Raw genomic sequence first — 19,009 nt, forward strand, 5'->3', positions numbered from 1 at the left:
TTTTTTTTCTTATTTTCTGCATCGAGGGTTGCAGAAAGTAGTGGCTGAAGTTTTGCTGCTGGCAGCAGCGATGCAGGAGGAGCTGTCGCTGCTGGAGCTGGGCCAGGAGGAAACCTGCCTGGTACCCACACTTTTAAACATCACACTCCCCAACTCCTGTAAGCAAATATTTATTTTAAAAGGTGATTTTCCCCCGTGTTACTGTAACTTAGAGATATTCCCCGTCCTGCCATGAGGTGACACTTCTTCACAGCTCCATCCGAGCTGAAGATGAAGCAGCAGGACAGGCTACAGCGATTTGTTTTTTCTCCCCAGCCTGCAGTAATCATTAATATTCAGCGGGTCCCTCTCACAGAAGGTTATCAAAACAGCCCTGCTGCCAGCTCTCCCTCTTGTGCGGGGCTGTTTCTCCGGGGCCTCCTGGGAAAATGCTTTTAAATGGCTTTTCAGAATTTCTCAGACTTTCAGAGTTAATTTTCGTAGTTGTGAATTTATATTGCATGCTTAGAAAAACATTGTCACTAAGTCAAGCTGGATTTATAGCTCGTGTCGCTATTAATTTGACCAGGATTTAAAGCACATTCTTTATATAACATGAATGAAAGTCTAATATATGTGATTTAAAAAAAAAAATAAAATAATTGACAGGCAAAATATGATTTAGCAGGACCCAGAGGTATGTTTGACAGCTCTTTCCTGTGATTGACTGCCTTTCTGCAGGACCTTGGTACTGCAAATATTTACATCCATGCTTAGCTGGAAGCCTGTTGACTCCTTTGAGCCCTGTGGAGGAGCTGGGAGGGTATTTCTTTCTGACAGTGATGTCCTGTGAGAGTATGTTTTCTTTTTTGGGGGGAAGGGATAATTCAGCATCTGGCTTCACTGAAAATGGTTGGGGTCAGGCTCCCCTCCCAGCTGAGACAAACAGAAAGCGGTCACGTCTCAAGTGCCGACATTTGCAGAGCTTTTCAGGGAAGGTTTCTGGTTCCTTTGCCAATATAGAGATTAATTCCTATAAATCATAGAATGGTTCAGGTTGCAAGGGACCTTGAAGATCGTCAAGTTCCAACTCCCCTGCTGTGGGCAGGGACACTTCCCACTAGACCAGATTGCTCAAAGCTCCCTCCAGCCTGGTCAAATCTGTTTCTGGACTAAGTGAAAGTACCCTGCAAATACTGACAGCTGAGGCACTATATTTAAAATGACACTTGAAGTATTTAACCTTGTTTTTTGCACTGTCTAGAAGACCAGGCTGCACAGCGAGGGCGTTCATCGTTTCATACCAGGTGATGGTGTAGAGGTGGTGTCACTTCACCCCTGGGATGCAGAGAGGAACAATGGGCTAAATATGGCCTGGGGGGCTGCAGAAAGAGACCCCCATCGACATCACAGTTTCCCCCAGTGCTGGAGAAAGGGGTTTGGGCTCCTGGCACAGATGGGCACGGCAGGGAGGGGACGGAGCCACTTGTGCAGGAGCTGCCTTGCCTCAATCCCAAACCCAGGTACAAACCACACAAAGGGCAGAAGCGGAGTCACTGAAAGACATCCCGAGGGACTGGGGGGGCTGGAAGGGCCGTGATCCCTGCTGGAGGAATCCAGCTGCTCGGGTAGGGAGGGGGACACCAGGGAGTCCCCAGGGTGGATGTGCCCCGTGACCTGCCAGCGAGGTCCTGGGAGCTGCTGCTGGCCAGCGGGGCGGCCTTGTAAAGGTCATCACAGCTTGTTTCCTAGTTAAATAACTGTGGGCAATGAATGAACAGGCCTGGAGCCAAAAAACGTGCTACCTTTTTATTGCAAAACTCATTTACAGACACAGAGAGACCAGGGACACTTTGGGGTCAGCGGCGGGCCAGCTCTCGACAGTGAAAAGCCCTGTAGAGGGACACTTATGGGGATGCAGATCTATGAGCTCCCAGTGAAGGATGGAATTGTGTTTCCACAGCCAGGTTTGCTGTCTGTGCCGCGGAGTTTGGGTCTAAATACGACGGGATCCCCCCCAGCCCCGATGCTGGGATTTCTAGCGGTGCCACCAGATGGTGCCATCATAACATCTAATGCACCATGGCTCCACAGTGCGGGGTGACCAGTCACCCCTGCAGAAGGGAGAAACCAGAATCATCCCGGGCAAGGGGCTGGCAGAGGTTGTGGAAATATTTTTAATGACCCATAGGTGGAAAAAAAAAGAAAAGAAAAGTGAATTTTCACATTGTTTTCCTTTTTGAATAAAAGCAGGGAAAAGGTGACTGCTGTCTTCACTTTCTGCTCTCCATCTCCTTGGCTTGCTCAGCAGAGAAAAGCCCCACCAGGTGACATGTGATCAATGCCAAGGGAACCCTTGCTCTGCTCTTGGTCCTTTTCCATGGTGAACGCTCCATCTGTGTGTGGCAAAGTCCAGGCTGGGGCTCTGAGCTGCTCCCCACCATCCCTCCAGACACCAAGGGAGGCATGAAGCATCCAGGCTTGGACCAACTGCTGGTTTTGGCAGTCCCACGCTGGTAGGCTCTTTGATTTTTCTGCCTTTGATATGTCTATCAGTGTTACTGGCCCTGCTGTGCGATAACACAACACAGTCTTTCTCGGGGCTGCAGCTCAATTTCTTGCTACACATCTGTATGTGGCTGTACATCTGTACACGTGCACAGCTGTATGTCCAGACACAGGATGCATGTGGGTTCCAGCCTAAGCCCCACCAGTGGTGGCTTCGGGACCTGCTTCTGTTCACCCATGCAGCAGGGGAGCAGCAGGAGCTTTGGAGGGTGTTCAGGCTTGAACTGCTCATGTCTGTGTGTATTTGTGCACAGTGAAACTTTCAGGAAAGCAAAGCAAATGTGGATGTAAACCCAAATAAGAGAGGCTGGGCTGCACATGGGTATTGTCGTCCCTGAGGGCTTCAGACCTGGGCACACCTGCCCTGATGCAGAGTGGGGATGGTCCCTGGTCCTGCTGACCCCTCTCCCCTGCAGTTCATTAAACAGCACATCCCAGCATGTTCGTCTGATTTATGGTGGTTCAAATATCATTTCTTAATATTTCCCTAGTGCCATATGTTCAGTCCCAGCGCATGCTGTGTCGGTCTGTGTCTGGGGATGTAGAGACCCCAAATAATAAGCCACGTGTGTTCCTGTGGGGTTTTGTACCAGCCATCCTGTGCCCTTATTGCAGCCACTATCTAAAAGGAGTTGAGAGGAGGTATACAGAGCCTTTCCCAGGGCCAAAGCATCTCTTGCCTTGTGGCACACAGAGAGAGAGGTGTTGGGGCCATCAGGGATTAGTGAGGAGCTGTGCCAAGGCCAGGAAGAGGACACAAGCCCTGTTCAGATGAGACCAAGGTGCAGATGGACAAACCTAGCCAGCGGAGATGATGGAGGCTATGGAGAAACAGCAGTCCTGCCTTGGGATGCTGCAGGGGGTCCCTGGGAGTTTCCCTGCCAAGGGACTTACTCCTCCAGGGCAGCAAAAGCCACACTTGTGTGGGTTTCTGCAGGGCGAGGGGCAGCCCTGGCTCCATCCCCAGTTCAGGGCAGCAGGGACCTTCCATGGGGCTGGGGGTATCTGTGCGTCAGTCAAGATGTCATGCAGTAGAGAGGGGCTTTGCAAGGACCAAACCTGAGGGGCTGGGAGGTCTTAGCACTTTTTGTTTGGCTGAATCCTATCTGCTCTGTGTTCTTGCCTGGCCAGGGCTGCTGTGAAGGAAACAGAGTTTTCAGCTTCTGAAGAGCCTCTTTGTTTCTTTCCCAGCCATGATTTGAGACCTGGCTTGCATAAGACAAAATCTCTCCAGGCCATTTCGGCTTCCCAGTATAAAACTTCTGTTTGATCATAAATAAAGCTCAAGAAGCCTCATTCATATAAAGAGAAGCTTTGTTCTGGCTGTAGAATACACCGAGGCTCCTGCAGGCTGGAACAACTTAAAAACACCTTTGCAGTTGGGACAGACAGGGTAATGGTCCCCTGGTGGGGAAAAATCTAGAGGTGACATAAACTGTTAAACATTTTTAGGATGTAATTATAGTATTATCTAATTCCTGTATGTAATATACACAGGAATATCTATAGAGAGTGACTGTGCTGACTGTGTGAGCTTTGGACACCTCCTGGCCCCTATCAAATGTTATGAACCCAGCGCAGATGGTCTTTCTCTGCTTTGAGTCCCACAAAAATGCATCCCAGCTTTCCACGGAGGAGCATCTTTAGCGTGAAGATGTCTCTCTGCCAGTCAAATGCTCAGCCTCTCTGCAAGAGCATCTCTGGACCGACAGCCACTAACAGCCTGCCTGAGGCCGCAGCAGCTACTCTGGCCACGTCTCTTTCCTTCAGATGCTGGGTAAAGGATTATATTCAATGTCACAAACAAGGACAAAGCTTTTTCAGTAAAACTTAGTCATATTTACGTATTTTTCGTGATTGAATGTATCCATTATTGCTCTCCCGGAGTGTGATTTATTCCTTTGTGCATTGCTTTTTTTTTTGAAAGCCAGAAGAGAGTGGAATCTTATGTAGGACACAGACGTGAGGCCGAAGACTTAGACTGATTTCAGCCTTCACATGGACCATCACTGCTGTCAGCCAGACAGTGGCATTTCTATAAAAATCCCAATGTAAATATTTGTTCTAAATCAGGCTCTTTCCTTTTGCCTTGACTGGAGTATAACCGAGGGAGCTTATGAAATGCTGTATCATTTCAAGATTAATTGCTACTGAAAGTTGCAGGATTTGTTGTCTGCCCTGCATGCACCCTCCTGGGATAATCTCCTCTTGATTTAGTTTCTTTCTTCAAATTCTTTCTCCCCAGACAGCGGGTTTCGCAAAGGCCAAACTGTTTTCCTCCCCTAAAAGCCTATCTTGTTTGCTAGCCCTCCCTGTCCCGCCAGCAGACTGACTGGGGGGTGTTGATGAAGGGAGAGGAATATTTGCCTCTACTAACAGTTGGATTATTCTCACTTTTCAGATGCCATCTGTGTGACAGGGTTTGGTTTGCACTAAATACAGCCTGTGGGCTGAGCTGAGAAAACAGATTGCTGCACCACTACGTTAAATAACCATCATCATTCAAGTTTGGTTCATCAGAGAACTTTAGGCTGCCGTGGAGGCTTTTTGGGGTGGTGGTGGTGGGGGGGGGAGATGCAACTCAGTTCCACATCAGGATGCTGAAATCAGATTTTAATTTAAGCTTTGCTGATGCTCTCTGTTGGCAGCGCTGTCACCTGGGATCCGCAGGGCTTCTCACCTGCGGTTTGCAGGCAGGGTGACAGCAGCAGGCAGGGGTGGGAACCACCAGAGCTTTGTTCCTCCTGCTCCCTGGCTGGGTTAGTGCAGAAAAGGGGCTCTCACTGCCTGTCCCTTTGTCTTTTCTTTCTGTCTTTTCAAGCCCTCGATGCTGTGGGCAGTTTCAAACCCACACCGAACAAATACTCTAAGTTCAGCAACATTTTACATCACAGATCACCAGGCACGGACCCGTGTCCTGCTGGTTGCAGCTCTGAAGCATCCACACACATACACACCCCATGCAGAAATGTCCTTTTAATCCCTCTGCCCCTGCAGAGGAATGGCAGAGCTCCAGAGCCTGCGTGAACGCGTGGAGATCCCTGCCCTTCGGGTGTTACAGTAAAGTACATGAAAGTATTTCACCCTTGCAGTAGCTCCTTGCATTTGTGATCCGTACAGTAATTATAGGATGCTGCTTCTAGCTGAGATATCTTTGCATACAATGAGGAAAATAGCCTGAAGGTTTAATTCTCCTTCTTGAACTTTAACAAAATATTTGTTGGGTTTTTTTCCCACTAAATATCGCACTTGCTGTGAGTATATCTACATTAGTCTTCTACAAGATCTGTTGGCATCCATGTATTTCCACGCCACGTGAGAGGACTCAGCGCACTCATGAGCTCGAGTGGCTGCTCTTTCTTGGTCTTCTCTTCCTTGAAAACTTTGATTTCAGCCAGTTGAAGAAGCCACCTTTTGCTTTTAACTCAAACTCTACAGGGAAGTGGTCGCTCACCCCCAGCGCCTGCAAGACAAGGGCACAGAGAGGTTGGGAGCCACTTGGCCATGCTCTTTCCAAACCCTGTACCAGAGGGTTTCACCATGGTGCTGGGGAGGTGGATGTGGGGAGGGGCAACGTGATCATTGCATCCCTTTAGGGGAAGATGCAATGGTTTTATGGACAAGACCATGTTCAAAACTGCCTGGATACCATTGGCTTTGTGCTCCTGTCTCAGCCCACAGCCTGGGCTGTGCCTACCTGCTCCTCGGTCATCTGAAAGTCCTTCTGGAAATCAAAGATGTTGACAGACTGTGGCACGACGGCATGAATGAGCTTCTGCCCACTGACCACGATCCTGCAAGGAGCAAAGCAGTGAGGTGCTGGTATGGGGTGCTCGACCAGCAGCAGCCATGCTACACCAAGCTGGTGGCCTTGACAGAGTCACAGCTACATATGGTTTGTCCTTTCCCATGGGCTGCCTACTTAGAGACACCAGCATGCGTCTGCTTTCTGCTGAGTTTGGCTGATTGCTTTCCTTGGGACTGAGACCCCTAAATACCTTGGTGTGTGTTGGCCTTGGAAGCCAACTTTACATGACTTGGATCTAAATCCACCTCGATAGTGCTGCGAAGTTCTAAGCCATATTTTGGATACAAAAATCATAGGACACCAATGACTGGAGTCTCAGTGAAGTCCTGCTTCTATCCAGAAGCTCATTCTGCAAGAGGTTTGTGTCTTGCCTTACTCTGGGCTCTAATAAGCTGGTGTATTTACTGTCCCAGCTGAGGGAGCTGCAGGTAACAGCCCGACTCGCCATGTGCCTGGGAAAGGTGAGATGTCCCTCCCCCTGAGCAGAATGGGATTTTGCATTTGTCAATCCAAATTACGAATGCAAGAGCCAAAACCATGGCACAAAGCCAGCACCAGGAGCACCTTCCACCTGGGTGCCTGCAGGGCTCCCTGCAGATGAGAAGTGCTGTGTAATTGCCTGTCATTTATCTCCACCTAAGTCACAACAACACCTACTTCTTGCATGAAATCTTGCCCTTTCTGCAAAACTGCTTGCCAACAATCCTGCAAAGTGCTTTGTGGTCCTGACTAGCAGTATTCAGATCTCATTTCCCCTTGGACACTGTTTTATCTTTGAAGGCCTCGTGCACATTTGCTTTATCTGACAGTCACTACACCTTTTCATACGTTTTTTTTCTCAGAAAGTCATAAACAAGGAACGGTTTGGCAGTGAACCCTTTACCTGTCATACGGGCAGCTGGTGCTTCTCTTCACCGTAGTGTCATTTTTGTCACCAATTAGCCAGACAAATTCGGAATAAGTCCTCAGCCGGATGTTCTTCCACTGCTTTTGGGGAACGTAGCTGCATCCAGCATTAAAGTCCCCCATGAAGATGAAGTTCTGGAAGGTAGGAGAGTTTTCAAAAGTAATCATGAGGACAGCTCTTCAAAAGAAGACTGGCAAGCACTTCTAAGGTCAACAGGTGCTCCCAATAGCCCACACAGCTCAAACAGTGAGTGCTCATTGAGTGCAGCAGGGCTTCTTTCTGCTGGGCTCACCACCAGGGCATGCTGACAAAACAGCAGTTTTATTGGGAGCTCAAGTTTACCAGTTAAAATGTGGAGAACTTGATGAAAAGACATTAGAGAGACACTCAAAACCTGGGGCTCGCTATCAAGGGTTTTAGGTTATCAGGCTGTGAATAGTGAAGAGCGTGCCAAGTGACTCAGTACCAAAGCTGGTGTTAGTAACATAGATGTGTCAACTAACCTCAGTTTTCCAGCGCTGTTTGACATCTAAGTACACATCATAGAGCTCGTCAATCTCCCGTACCGCTGTCTCCGGCGTGGTGTGCAGAGGGATTATAGCAAACTCTTTGACAGCTTGAAAACAAGGCAAAAGAACAGGAAAAAAAATGTAATGATTAAACAGGCACTGAATCACAGAGAAACAGAGAGTGACTTGGAAGCAAGAAGGTTCTTCTGAAGAAGAAGCAGCTTCTGTTCTGGCTGTGGATCAGAGGTGACGGCTGTGTGGTTGCCAGGGGCTCCCCATCAGCTGAGCTGCCAGGTGAGGTGCTGTGTTGGGGCAAGGCAAACCCACGGCAAAGGCTGCTCCCGGGGCTGCACCAGTGGCATGGGGCACATCCACGGACCCACTGCCTGTGGCAGTGGCAGAGGCTTTCCTGGGGTTGCTGGCGGCAGGGCTGTGGTGTGCACCGAGCTGCGGGCGACGCCGGAGGCAGCAGCCCCTAAAGCAGATGCTGCTCTTGTAAGGAAATCCAACATGGGGTCAGGATACATCCCCTTTCGCCTGCCCTCACCACGTGCCCAGGTCCAGCTGGCACCATCAGGCTCTGTGAGACTCACCAGTGGGAGAAGGATTTGTTTCTGAAACGTCTCACCGGTTTTTGGAGACTGGAACCAGACGGCGAAGGGCTCTCTGGAGAAGGCATCCTCGTCCCCAGGCTGGGTGTCAGGGTACTGGTAAGTTTGTTTCACTGATACCAGATCTTGTCTGCAGCAGAATGAACGGGATGGGGGATGTCACTCTCGTAGCTCGCTGGGACATGTCTAACACTGACTGTGCTCTGACCTGGAGCCTGATGAGCCCCACACGCAGGCACAGCCCATCCCACCCCCACAACCTGCACCTCTCCAGCTCTCTTGGAGCAAAGTCACCTCCGCCGTGTCCAGCCCATCTCTGGAGGGCTGTGGTGGGAGAGGGCAGAGTAAGGGGCTGGCTGGTTGGCGAGGGGAGCTCTCTCACCTGTAGATGAAGGCGTACTGCTCCTTGTAGCTCTTCCTTCCCAGCCTCTCGCTGATCACGCAGCTGTATTCCTCCTTCGACCCCTTCAGCTGACTGGGAGGAAAGCGGGTTTCCTGAGTTTATTTCTGTGTTCATAAGGTGCCGAGGAAGAGATAATTTTGCCTGTGCCTGCGGGTATGGGATGTTGCCTTCCTGACTTCAGAGACGGGTGGTAGAGACAAAAGACCTTCTCCGGACCACTTGTCTGGACCTGTGCTCCATCACTGGCTCTTTCACTCTACCCCCTCCCTGCTTATTGCAGCCTCTGTCTCTCTTTCAGCTGGGTCTCACCTCCAGCCAGGCATACTCTGCTCTCTCCTCTGGACCCAGTCCTGCCAGGCCATCCCCAGTCTAAATCAGCTCCCAACCTTGCAGAAAGGTGGCTGCCCTGCTGCAGCCAGTGCCAGCCAGTCTTTCCCTTCTTTTCTCTCAAGAATTAATCTTTAACAAATTGAATCTTATTTTGTTTTAAAAATACGTGTCCTACAGTGGTCTGGAGCTGGCTTTGCTCGTGACCTTCAGTGAGGCTGCCAGAGCTTGGTCCTTCCTCGACGGCTGGGACAGAGCCCAGACCCTGAGCTTTTGCCCCGGTGCTGAGCAGAGCACGGGGTCTTGCCAAGCATCATCCTCAATATTTGCCTCCTTGCCCATGGCCACCCTACCTGGTGAGCTTCTGCACCAGGAGAGGACAGACCCGGTTCTTGTTCTCCTTTATTTCCATCAGCAACGTGATGTCGCAGCGAGAAATGATCTGCAAGGGGGAAGGAGCAGAAGCGAGTTTGCACGCAGTCGGTTGTGGAGAATTAGAAAGACGCCAGAAAGAAGTGGTTACTGGTGGAGGGGAAGTCCTTTGTAGAAGAAGTGGAGCCCAGCCTGGGGTCGTAGGAGGGAGGCAGCGGAGGGAGAGAAGCCCTTCTGCTTTCAGAGCCGCCCTGCTCCGTGACAGGCGCTGGGAGAGGGAACTGGGAGCAGAGCGGTTTTGGGTCTGTTGGAAAACTTCTGTGCGTGCCCCTGAGGAGGAAGCGTGGAGGGGAAGGGGCAGTGAGAGCTGCTGCTGTGAGCTGCCCTCCTCCCCCCACACTGCTGGGGTGCTCCCTGCAGCCCCCCAACCCCTACGGTCGGTCTTGCTTTTCTCCCTGCCCCTCCCCACACGGGTTTTCTTCTCTGCTTCTCACCAGCGCTGTGCACAAGCATCCCAATTCAGTGGGTTCCCAAATGGTTGTGGCAGGAACTTTTGGAGGGGGGGGATGAGGGGAGCCAGTCAGGCTCTATCATCAACCCACTGCGATGGTTTTCATCCTTTTTCTGGTGTATATGCCCCCAAGGTCCTATGGCTATGCTGCACCCTCCGAAAACTGTGTGCTCTCAGCATTCGCCTGTCCCAGTCGTCTGTTGCAGACCCCTCTGAACCAGCCCGTGGAGCCCAAAGCAACCCCTGGTGTGGAAAGAGGGACCTGGCACCCATGGGCTGCTGCATGGCAGAGGAGGTGCTGGGGAAGAGGGGGGAGCCAGCTCAGCTCAGCCCAGCCTGGCTCAGCTCCCACGGCCACTGCTGGGGTTCCCCCTGGAAAACCCCAGCTCACCCCACAGCCCAGCACACTCGGGAGCTTCCTTCTGCCCCTGGTTTTGTTGCTCTTCGAACCTTGTGGGTGATATTCGTGGAAAAAAAGCCCCTTTTTGCCCCCTGAAACTTATAAGAAATTAATATATTGCCTATAATTTAGTATAGCTTGGCCCACAGCGCTGACAGTATAGGAAGAACGATGCAGAAATGCAAATGCCAGCAAATCCCTCTTCTCCAACTGTTTGCAACAAAAGGATTAAAGCCCAGCTAAATGGTGGAACCCCTCGCTGCTGCCGCTCGGCACACGGAGCCATCCCACTAACACCAACCACCACATCCTCCAGTGCTGTGGCGCCTCGGAAGGGACCGGCAAAAGCTGTAAGTCCAAAACATAGTTCTTTTAAAAAACTGAGTTGTCTTCAGCTGCTGCAGAGGAAGCCTGATGGTGAGGGTTTATTTACAGAAATTAGCGATCAGGCTTTTCAAATTTTGTGCCACACTCTAATATTATACTCTCTGCTGTCCTGAGAATATGTTTAATTAGACAAGAATATTTCAGAATAATTAGCACATAAGCAAGGTAAATAAAGTACCACAAAACAAAGCTCTGTAATTCAAAGCAAAAATTATTTTTACTGTGCCACAGAGGTTTTCCCCCTTTCCTAACTCCTTTTCCAAAGGAAACAGCAAATGTTGTTTCTTTTATATTCTCATGCGAGCTAAAATAACAGCGAACACCCTACTCAACCACAAGCTGATTTTTACTTTAAGAGTAATATAATAATTTAAATTATTAACTTTTTTTTAAAAAAAAACCTTGAAATTCAACTGTGAAAAACAAATAAGGTGCAAGATTATGTAGCTAAGAAATCCTCGGACAGCTTAATGCCTGTCTCATCCAGTCAAATGAACATACCTTTACCACGGCATCGACGACTTCAGGTCTGGCTATTTTTGTTTCTCCAAAAGACCTTACATTGAAGGAGCAGATTTTTAGGCTCAGAGATGGGTTGAAATTTAGGAGTGAAAGCAAGATGAAGAGCAACATCTTCAGGAACTTGGACAAAATGAGTTGCTGAGAGCGTGGCTATAAATATATGTATGTGAGTGTGAGTGTGTTTGTGTGTCCGTCCCTCTGTGGCCAGTTGGGAGGTCACACTGAGCAGTCAGCTGTGTCGATCACAAACTTGAACAGGAATCGCCATTTCCTCCTTTCCCTCACTTTCATCTCCCAGCACGAAGCAGCATGGAGACTTTGAACTTCTGCCTTGGGGGAGAAAACTGGGTCTTCTGAGCCAAACTTTCCATCCTGGAGGAACAACTACTCCATCAGATCCCAGCATCCTTCCCCACAGGGAGGCACCTGCTATGGGATGCCTGCCACACCTGGGCACCAACTGGGACCACCCTGAGCACTGCTGGGTGAGAACCAAGCTCCCTGGACCATCCCAGGAGAGACATCAAGACCTTGCAGGACCAGGAGGTGGATGGGGCAGATGGTGAAAGGGATCGGGTAGCAGTGGTGGGGAGACAGGGATTTCTGGAAGGCACTAGTCGTGGGCATGAGAAACCCCAGTGAAAGGCAATGGTGGTGGGACACCCTGGACATGGAGCTTTTGACCATGTCCATGTTTTGTTCTGATGTTCCTTTGGTTGGCGAGTTGTGCCGTGAGAATGTGATAAACCATCCAGTGCCTCAGGCCACGCGCTTTTACCCACTTCTACCTTCACCCAGGGCTGTGGTGTGCCCTGCTGTGGGATGGTTGCTGCAGGACAGCCATGTCCATTTGCCCATAGCTAACAGGGCTTGCTGGCTCAGCCACTGTGGTGCAGCCTTGGGGAAGGTACGTGATGCCCGTAGTGCTGCCCCCCAAACTCCTGACCAAATGTCCCCAGTGCAGCAGTCTCAAGCTGGTGACTCAAGGTGTGTGCATGTGGGTCTGGCTTGTGCCATGTGGTTGAAGGGGACACACAAGTTTGGCCAAGAGGATACTTGAGTGAGGATGCTGCAGCTGGGGTGGCTTTGCAGGGAAACCATCCCCCTGCCCTCCCTTCCTCCTCCGCCACGTGCCAGCCCTTGGATGGAGATGCATTTGTTGGCCCCCGACTGGGTATAAGTGCAGGAGTTATAACAAGAAGTCAGGCTAAATGGCATCTTAAAGTGTCTTGGATTTTTCTCCCTGTGCTTACAGGCTGCTTTCACATCCTCTCTCCTTTTCCTGAAAACAGCCATGAAGGCTGCTTGCTCCCCTCTGCCCTCCCATGCAGAGGCAGAGGCAGCAGCACCAGTGCACGGCTCCTGAAACCTCCTAAACCAATTAAACAGGGTCAGATGGAGCTGGCACAAAACACAGCACGTGGGGGGCTCCCTGCAATGCTGCCCACAGCGAGATCTCAATCTTGCGGGTGGGGTGGCTGTGGCTCTCCAGGGTTCGTGCTGTGAGAGCAGGAATGGGCACTGTGGATCCGTTCGGGCTGGATGGGGATTTGGAGCCATTGCTGCTGGCGAGGGGCAGGGGGACACGCTGCCCTGGTGCTCCCTCACCAACACAGCTGCCTGGGGAGCCAGCATCCCACCTCCTGGCACAGGGGCTGTCGGGTGCTTTCTCTCTGCCAGGTCCCTAATGAGCCAGCCCCGGGCAGGACAGGCTCGGGAGGAAACTAATAAATAGGGAAGGAAAGCGATGGCTTTAAGGGCTGTAAATCTCCCTCTTGACCTTGCTGAAAGCACAGCGTGAGCCAAGGGCTTGCGGTGGCGGCTGCAGCCTTGGGGTCAGGGTCACCAAAACCCGGAGCTCTCCCCGAAACCAGGCTTGCTTTGGCTACCCTGGCATCAGAAAACAAATGTCTGTTGTGGTGCCTATGAGGGCTTTAACCCTGAACCTTCGTCAGTGCCGTGTTTGTCCCCAGGACTGCTCACTTATCAGCCTCCCCTTTCCCCTCCATCCCAGGTGTTATCAGTGGGACAGGCAGAGCCACCCTCCACAGGGACAGGCGGCAGTGAGGTGACCCTCAGGGAGCTCACTTTCCTTTCTGTACCCCTCTATCTCTCTGTTCACTGCACTTTCTGCACTCCTTATTATTCTTTGCTCCTTATCAGGCTATAAAACCTGCTCAAGGCAGGCTGGGTTCTGGGCTGTCCTGGTCTTGCACAAGAGGGGTGGAGCTGCTAGAGAAACCAGCCTGGGTTGGGTTTTTTCCCTACTCTGAATGATGCTGGATGGGGGACATCACCTGCAGCTGAGCAGCACCTGCAGGATGTTCCCTAATAAAGCCTCTCCTCAGCCTTTCCCTGCTCCTGAGAAGATGCAGGAGACGAGGCTGTGGGTAATGCCAATGCCAGTTTGGGGAAGAGCTCTAAAGCAGTGAGAAGGTGCTCTCCAGGCCCTGCCGGCTCCTTCTGAGGGTCCTTCATCCAAGCTTTGCTGGCAGCCTGTGCTGTGGCTGGTGTGTTGCTATCTCTGGGGCAATGATTCAGCTCTACATCATCTTTCCACTCCCTGGAAGGTGCTGAGGGATGGATGGGGTGGGACGTGTCCCCATGTTTGCTTAGGGTCCCCATGGGACAGTGAGGGTCTGGCAGCGATGTGGGAGTTCCTCTTCACCCACTCCTCAGGCACAGCCACTTCCTTCCAGCCACAGCCCCAGCTACCTCGGGGGGCACCCGCAGCTTTGTTTTTGCTGGCAGAGATGGACCAAGAGGATCTCTGATGTTTCCTGTGCCTCTCTGGAGGGCTGCAGGGAGAGACCGCAGGCGAGCCCACATCCCCTTCTGCAGAGGAAGCCTATTCTGGGCTCAAAGAGTGGCGTGACCCATGGGGTGCCCCAAGGGGGAAGGGAACCACCCATCGGGCATGGGGTCGCTCTGGGGCTTTGCTTAGCTCCTGAACATGATGCTGAAGCTTTATTTCTCCTCCTGTGGGCAAAACATGGTGGCTGTGTGCTGCTCAGGACATTTAGCACTGCTGGGGACACTGGTGCTGCCATGCATGCTCGAGCCCTGGCCCATCAGGGTGTCCCTGCTGACCCCTTCACCGCCCCCAGAAGCCTGTCCCCCCCAAAGGGGAGTGGGCAGCTCTGGGGGAGCACTCTGCATGGGCAGAGGGTGGGCTTGGAGTGCCAAGGGACGATGCAGGGACTATGGCTGGTGTTCTTCAGATGCCACCACAGCTCTGTTTTCTGAACGAGGGGCCCACGCGCTCCCCTTCCCACGTGCCAGGCTTTAAGGTGTTGGGTGTTTCCTAACTTTTATCATTTCTACCCAAATTGCAGCTCTGTCAACATTTGCTGCGGTGAGGGGAGGTCGGTGGGAGAAGCAGGAACATCACCATAAACAACATCACCATAAAAGTAAGTTCCTTTGGGCAAGTGAAATGACCTTTGAGCTCTCAGTGGCCTTATCACAACCATCAGGCAGAGTATTTTATTGAAGTCTCCTGGAATTTCAAGTTAATAAGTAGCAAAGTGCCCAGGCCATTTTGTATTGCTAAAGATCCCAGCTGGGCTACAGACCAAATATGGTCATTTGGAAAGTGGCTTCAGTGGCAATGGAACAGTGATAAGTGTCCTGGCGTGACCCTTTTGAAATTCAGTGCAATTGAGGGTATAAATACATGGTGTGCAAGACACAAGGTATGTTTTGAATCAATAGGGTCTTCTTTGATACTTAATCTTTATTTATAATTCTGGAAGGTACACGTTCTACTTAAGAAATTACTGTCAGGGTATGATTCCTTTGCTGGTACAGGACTCTGAGAGGGTTTTCTTTTACAACTGAATACGTCAGAGTTGTTCAAGTAGTGGTTTAAAGCGCGGAAGCCTGCCTGCTACAGTCCTTCAGGGAAAAATGCCTCATCATGTTTTCAGTTTCTTGAACGAGGCCACTCAGCTGAGAGGTCGGAGAGCACGCAGCAATCTGAAATAAAGCCTTTGACGTATGACAATTAGACAAGGCTTTGAAGTTACCTCCATAAAGATATTGCAGCCACCAAACAAGGAGGTTTTCCTGACAATGAGAACACCCTTATTGTTAGCCGTTAAAGATGTAATTAAAATGTGTGTAATATATGCATTAGCTTTCAGTAGCGTTAAGAAAGTATTATTTAAAGCTGTTAACAGGCAAGTAGGTCTTGCTTTGTAACGTTTTAAGAGCCAGGAGCGTTTGTTCCTGTGTTTGTCCCAGGTTGTGCAATGGAGCTGCGGAAGAGTGATGGGGTGGCTGCCCGGAGCGGGGGCGTTATTTACCCCTGTGCTCACTGGGAGCTGCAGTTTGCAAACGGGGTGAGCTGAGACCTTATCCCTCCCCCGTGGGGTGAATTTTGGCAGCTGTACGTCACTGAATTTGCCCTCTGCTCAGGGCATGGCAAGGTGTTCCCCAACAGTAGGTCCCATGGGTGCTGTGGGGTACCCACCTGCCCCCCTGCTCTCCTGTGCCCACAGGCCCCTGGGGATTGCTGTGGGGCCAACACTGCGTGAGTGGAAATACGTGGGGACGAGTCACCCTGGGAAGATGATTCACTTTGCCAAAGTGCCTTGCCTTCACTTGTTATGGTTGCAAACAGTCCTGCCGTGCTCCCTGGGGTTTCATCATCCAGCAGTGGAAAATAACATGGAAGCCTTTCATCTGGTGGATCGGTGCTGCTCCTCAGCCTGGTGAGGTAGGAGCTTCAGTTCTCCACAGCTACCCTGGCCTGACTCCAACCATAGCTTCCACCTTCCTATGGAAAACAAGACAGTTTATGTGAAAGTCTTGCTGCCTTGTTTCTGGGAACATAGGATAGCCAATCCTGATTTTTTTTATTTATTTTTTTTTCCCCTGTGGCTACTCTGATTCAGAAAGACATTTTGTTTCTAACAGGGTCATAAGTCATCTTTTGTCCCACTCACAGCATCAAAGCTGTGCTCCTGTGCTGGTGGGAAGCCTGGCTCCTGATGTGGGCATTAGGAATGAGGAATATTCAGCTGAGGGCCAGGGTAGCTGGCATTGGGCTCCAAACCACTGGCCAGTCTTGGGGGGTGACGTGGGGCTGACTTGGCCCTCACCAGCTGCCGCAGCTGTGTGATGAGTTGTGTACGTGGGCTGAGAGGAGAAACAGAACCCACAGGGCAGGTCAGTGCAGGCACTGGCCTTTAATTTGAGCTTGCCACACTGTGGCCACCACAAGAACAGCTCTGCAGGGTCCTCAAGGAGGTGCCATGGGATCTGCTGGGGTTTTTCCCTCAAACCCGGGCCTCATCTGCTCTCTGTGGGGCCAGGGAGCCCAGCCCAGCCCTGCCTTCCCCCATGGTCCCCTGTGTCACCCAGAGAGCCCAAGGACTCTTCTGCTGTGCTGGGACAGAGGAGCAGCCTTGGCCCCTGCTCGACAACATCATCATGGCACTGCCAGCCTCCTCGCCGAGGCCATGACCTGTTGAAGCCATGGCCTTGTCCCAGCAGTGACAGGCTCAGGAGAGCCCCAAAGATCCGTCCTTTCCCCATCACCACCAAAGGAGACACCCGATGACTCTTCCTTGTGAGTGCATGCCCATGCTAGGTTTGCGAGAGCGGGTTCCTCTGTCAGCTCATGCCTTGTTTTGATATAAAACCACTGCAGGCCTCTGCTTCAGTTTCTCTATTTTAAGAGCCTTCATTTGCTATGACTATTTCCAGGGGCGTTCCCACCAGGAGGCTTGGAATAACCAGCCGATGGGTAATCCATCCCCGGCGTGAGTCAGCGCTGCCCTGCACGTGTCCCGCGGGAGCCTGGGGCTCTGCCTGAGAAAGTTGAACAAACAAATATTTCTGCAAACAACATTTAAAGGCTTGTGAAACACCTCTTGTGTTTGCTTAGGTCATCTCAGCGGAAGATCATCTTTGGGTAGCCTAGCTTGACTGGGAAGCTCTTCAAAGAAAAACCCAAAAAAGCAGCATGAAGGTGTGCCTCGCCATCACTGGGCCACATAAAAACCTCAATTTTGGTTATAAATCTCTTCTGACAGCTCATTTTACCAAAAGCTTTTGGTTGTTGTAGTAAACTCTGGCCTAGAAAGCCCTTTACACCAGTTTTCTTTGTTCTCCCAGCCTTCCAGACCAAAGGGACATCCTTTATCAAAGCACAGATGTGGTGAGGATTTAACCTAATTTGCTTGCATTTACTCAGGAGCAGATCTCATTCCCAATTTAATTAAGTTTTCTCATATTTTTGAGCATATCTTAAAGGTGCATACCAAGCTGATATGTGACCCAGGGGGAACAAAAGTAAATTTGCTTGTACCAAAAGGGTGGCAGCTTTAAAAAAAATCAGAGCCAATTTTAAATGCAGGTTGAAACATAGCTCTTGAGAGCAAACAGTGTCATCTGTTGGGAAGAGAGAACGGGTCGCAGGTGTGTACCCTAAATGGCAGGCTTAAAAATCCTATTGCAGGTGTAAAAGTATCAGTGGGTTGCTCTGATTTCTACCTTTGTGTCCTTTCCATGGGAAATGTGGCAGGGCTTTGTGCTTCCTGATTGCAGCCCAGTACCTGGGAAAGAGACAGTTGTCCCCCACCCCCATTCTTGTTCCCAGGCCTGGTGCAAAGGGACTGTGTGGTCTGTGTGTGGGGTGTAGCACAGCATTCGCCTTTATAGTTCTGTGGCAGTTGTATTACATACCCTTAACCTCCCTGTTATAACCTCTGTTGTATCCACCCTTCTCTCTCCTCGTTGTAACCCTGTTGCAGCCATATCACATTCTCTTTTTTATCCCTGTTCCATCCCCATGGCAACCCCATTGTACAACTTCTGTAGCCTCATTGCATCCTCCTTGTTTCCCTGCTGTGTCTCCTTTGCATACCCCCTTACCTCCCCATTGTATCCCTGTTGCAGCTGCATTACACACCCCGCTGAACCCCCTTGGACTCCTGTCACATCTCCTCTTGCACCCTTTTGTCCCCCCTCCCAGCCCTTGCACTTCCCCTTGTGCTGCCTCTTGAACTGCTGCACTGCATCCCCCTTGCAGCCATGTTGCATTGCCCCCTCACCCCCAATTGGAGTGATATTGCATCCCCTTAAGCACCCCCACTGTGTCCCTGTACTGCTGCCTTGCATTCCTCTTGCACCCCTGTTTTATCTCCCCCATACCCATGCTGCAGCTTCATTGGAGCCCACTTGCACCCCTGTAGCATCCCCCTTGCACGCCCCTACTGCTGTGCCACTGTGTCCACCTTGCAACCCCATGGAAACCCCATTATGTCCCACAGTTATACCCCTGTCACAACCCCCTTGTACCCCTGCTGCAACCTGATTGCATCCCTCCCTTGCACCCCCACTGAAGTCCCACTACACCCCTCTGTTGTCGCTCCACCGTATCCCCTCCCACTGCAGCCCCCCTTCCACCCTTGTAACCCCACCTTGTACCTTCATGGAAGCCCCGTTATGTCCCCCCTTTGTGTCCCTGTTCCAGCTCCATTGCATCCCCCTTGCACCTCCATTGAAGTACCACTACATCACCCCCTCCACTTTAGCCACCGGGCAGGCCATTTGCACCCCCGTTATACCCCCCTTCTGACCCCACTGCACCCTCCTTTCCACCCCTATTGTACCCCCGTTGTGTGTCCCCCCCCGGCCCCACTGCAGACCTATCGCATCCCCCCGTTGTACCCCCTCTCTCACCCCCCTCGCACCC

At 51.1% G+C, this 19,009-nt stretch overlaps 2 protein-coding genes across 2 annotated transcripts in view; one reads left to right on the forward strand and one right to left on the reverse strand.

Moving 5' to 3' along the window:
• Window positions 1-5,175: 5,175 nt before the first annotated feature.
• On the reverse strand, window positions 5,176-11,495 carry DNASE1L3 (deoxyribonuclease I-like 3). Its single transcript, XM_014943266.1, has 8 exons — window positions 11,284-11,495; window positions 9,466-9,554; window positions 8,765-8,857; window positions 8,400-8,512; window positions 7,766-7,878; window positions 7,239-7,396; window positions 6,245-6,341; window positions 5,176-6,010 (listed from the first exon to the last, which is right to left on the reverse strand). The coding sequence occupies exons 1-8, from the start codon at window positions 11,413-11,415 to the stop codon at window positions 5,882-5,884; spliced, it is 924 nt and encodes a 307-aa protein (XP_014798752.1). The 5' UTR covers window positions 11,416-11,495; the 3' UTR covers window positions 5,176-5,881.
• A 140-nt stretch (window positions 11,496-11,635) lies between these two features.
• The window catches only part of ABHD6 (abhydrolase domain containing 6), a 23,065-nt gene continuing 15,691 nt past the window's right edge, over window positions 11,636-19,009 (forward strand). Inside the window, exon 1 of the mRNA XM_014943264.1 lies at window positions 11,636-11,789. The gene's annotated coding sequence lies outside the window, so the exon portion shown is untranslated. The remainder of the gene's footprint in view (window positions 11,790-19,009) is intronic.

Source organism: Calidris pugnax, unplaced genomic scaffold, assembly GCF_001431845.1.
Source record: "Calidris pugnax isolate Ruff unplaced genomic scaffold, ASM143184v1 scaffold128, whole genome shotgun sequence".
In the NCBI taxonomy this organism is placed as follows: Eukaryota; Metazoa; Chordata; class Aves; order Charadriiformes; family Scolopacidae; genus Calidris; species Calidris pugnax.

What these genes read in the sequence shown, in the direction of transcription:
- DNASE1L3 (XM_014943266.1), bottom strand. Translation starts at nt 11,415, where the DNA reads ATGTTGCTCTTCATCTTGCTTTCACTCCTAAATTTCAACCCATCTCTG. An exon ending in GTTCCAGTCTCCAAAAACCG is followed by an intron (nt 7,879 to 8,399) that starts GTGAGACGTTTC and finishes CTTGTTTTCAAG; the next exon opens with CTGTCAAAGAGTTTGCTATA. An exon ending in TTCAGATGACCGAGGAGCAG is followed by an intron (nt 6,011 to 6,244) that starts GTAGGCACAGCC and finishes CTTGTCTTGCAG; the next exon opens with GCGCTGGGGGTGAGCGACCA.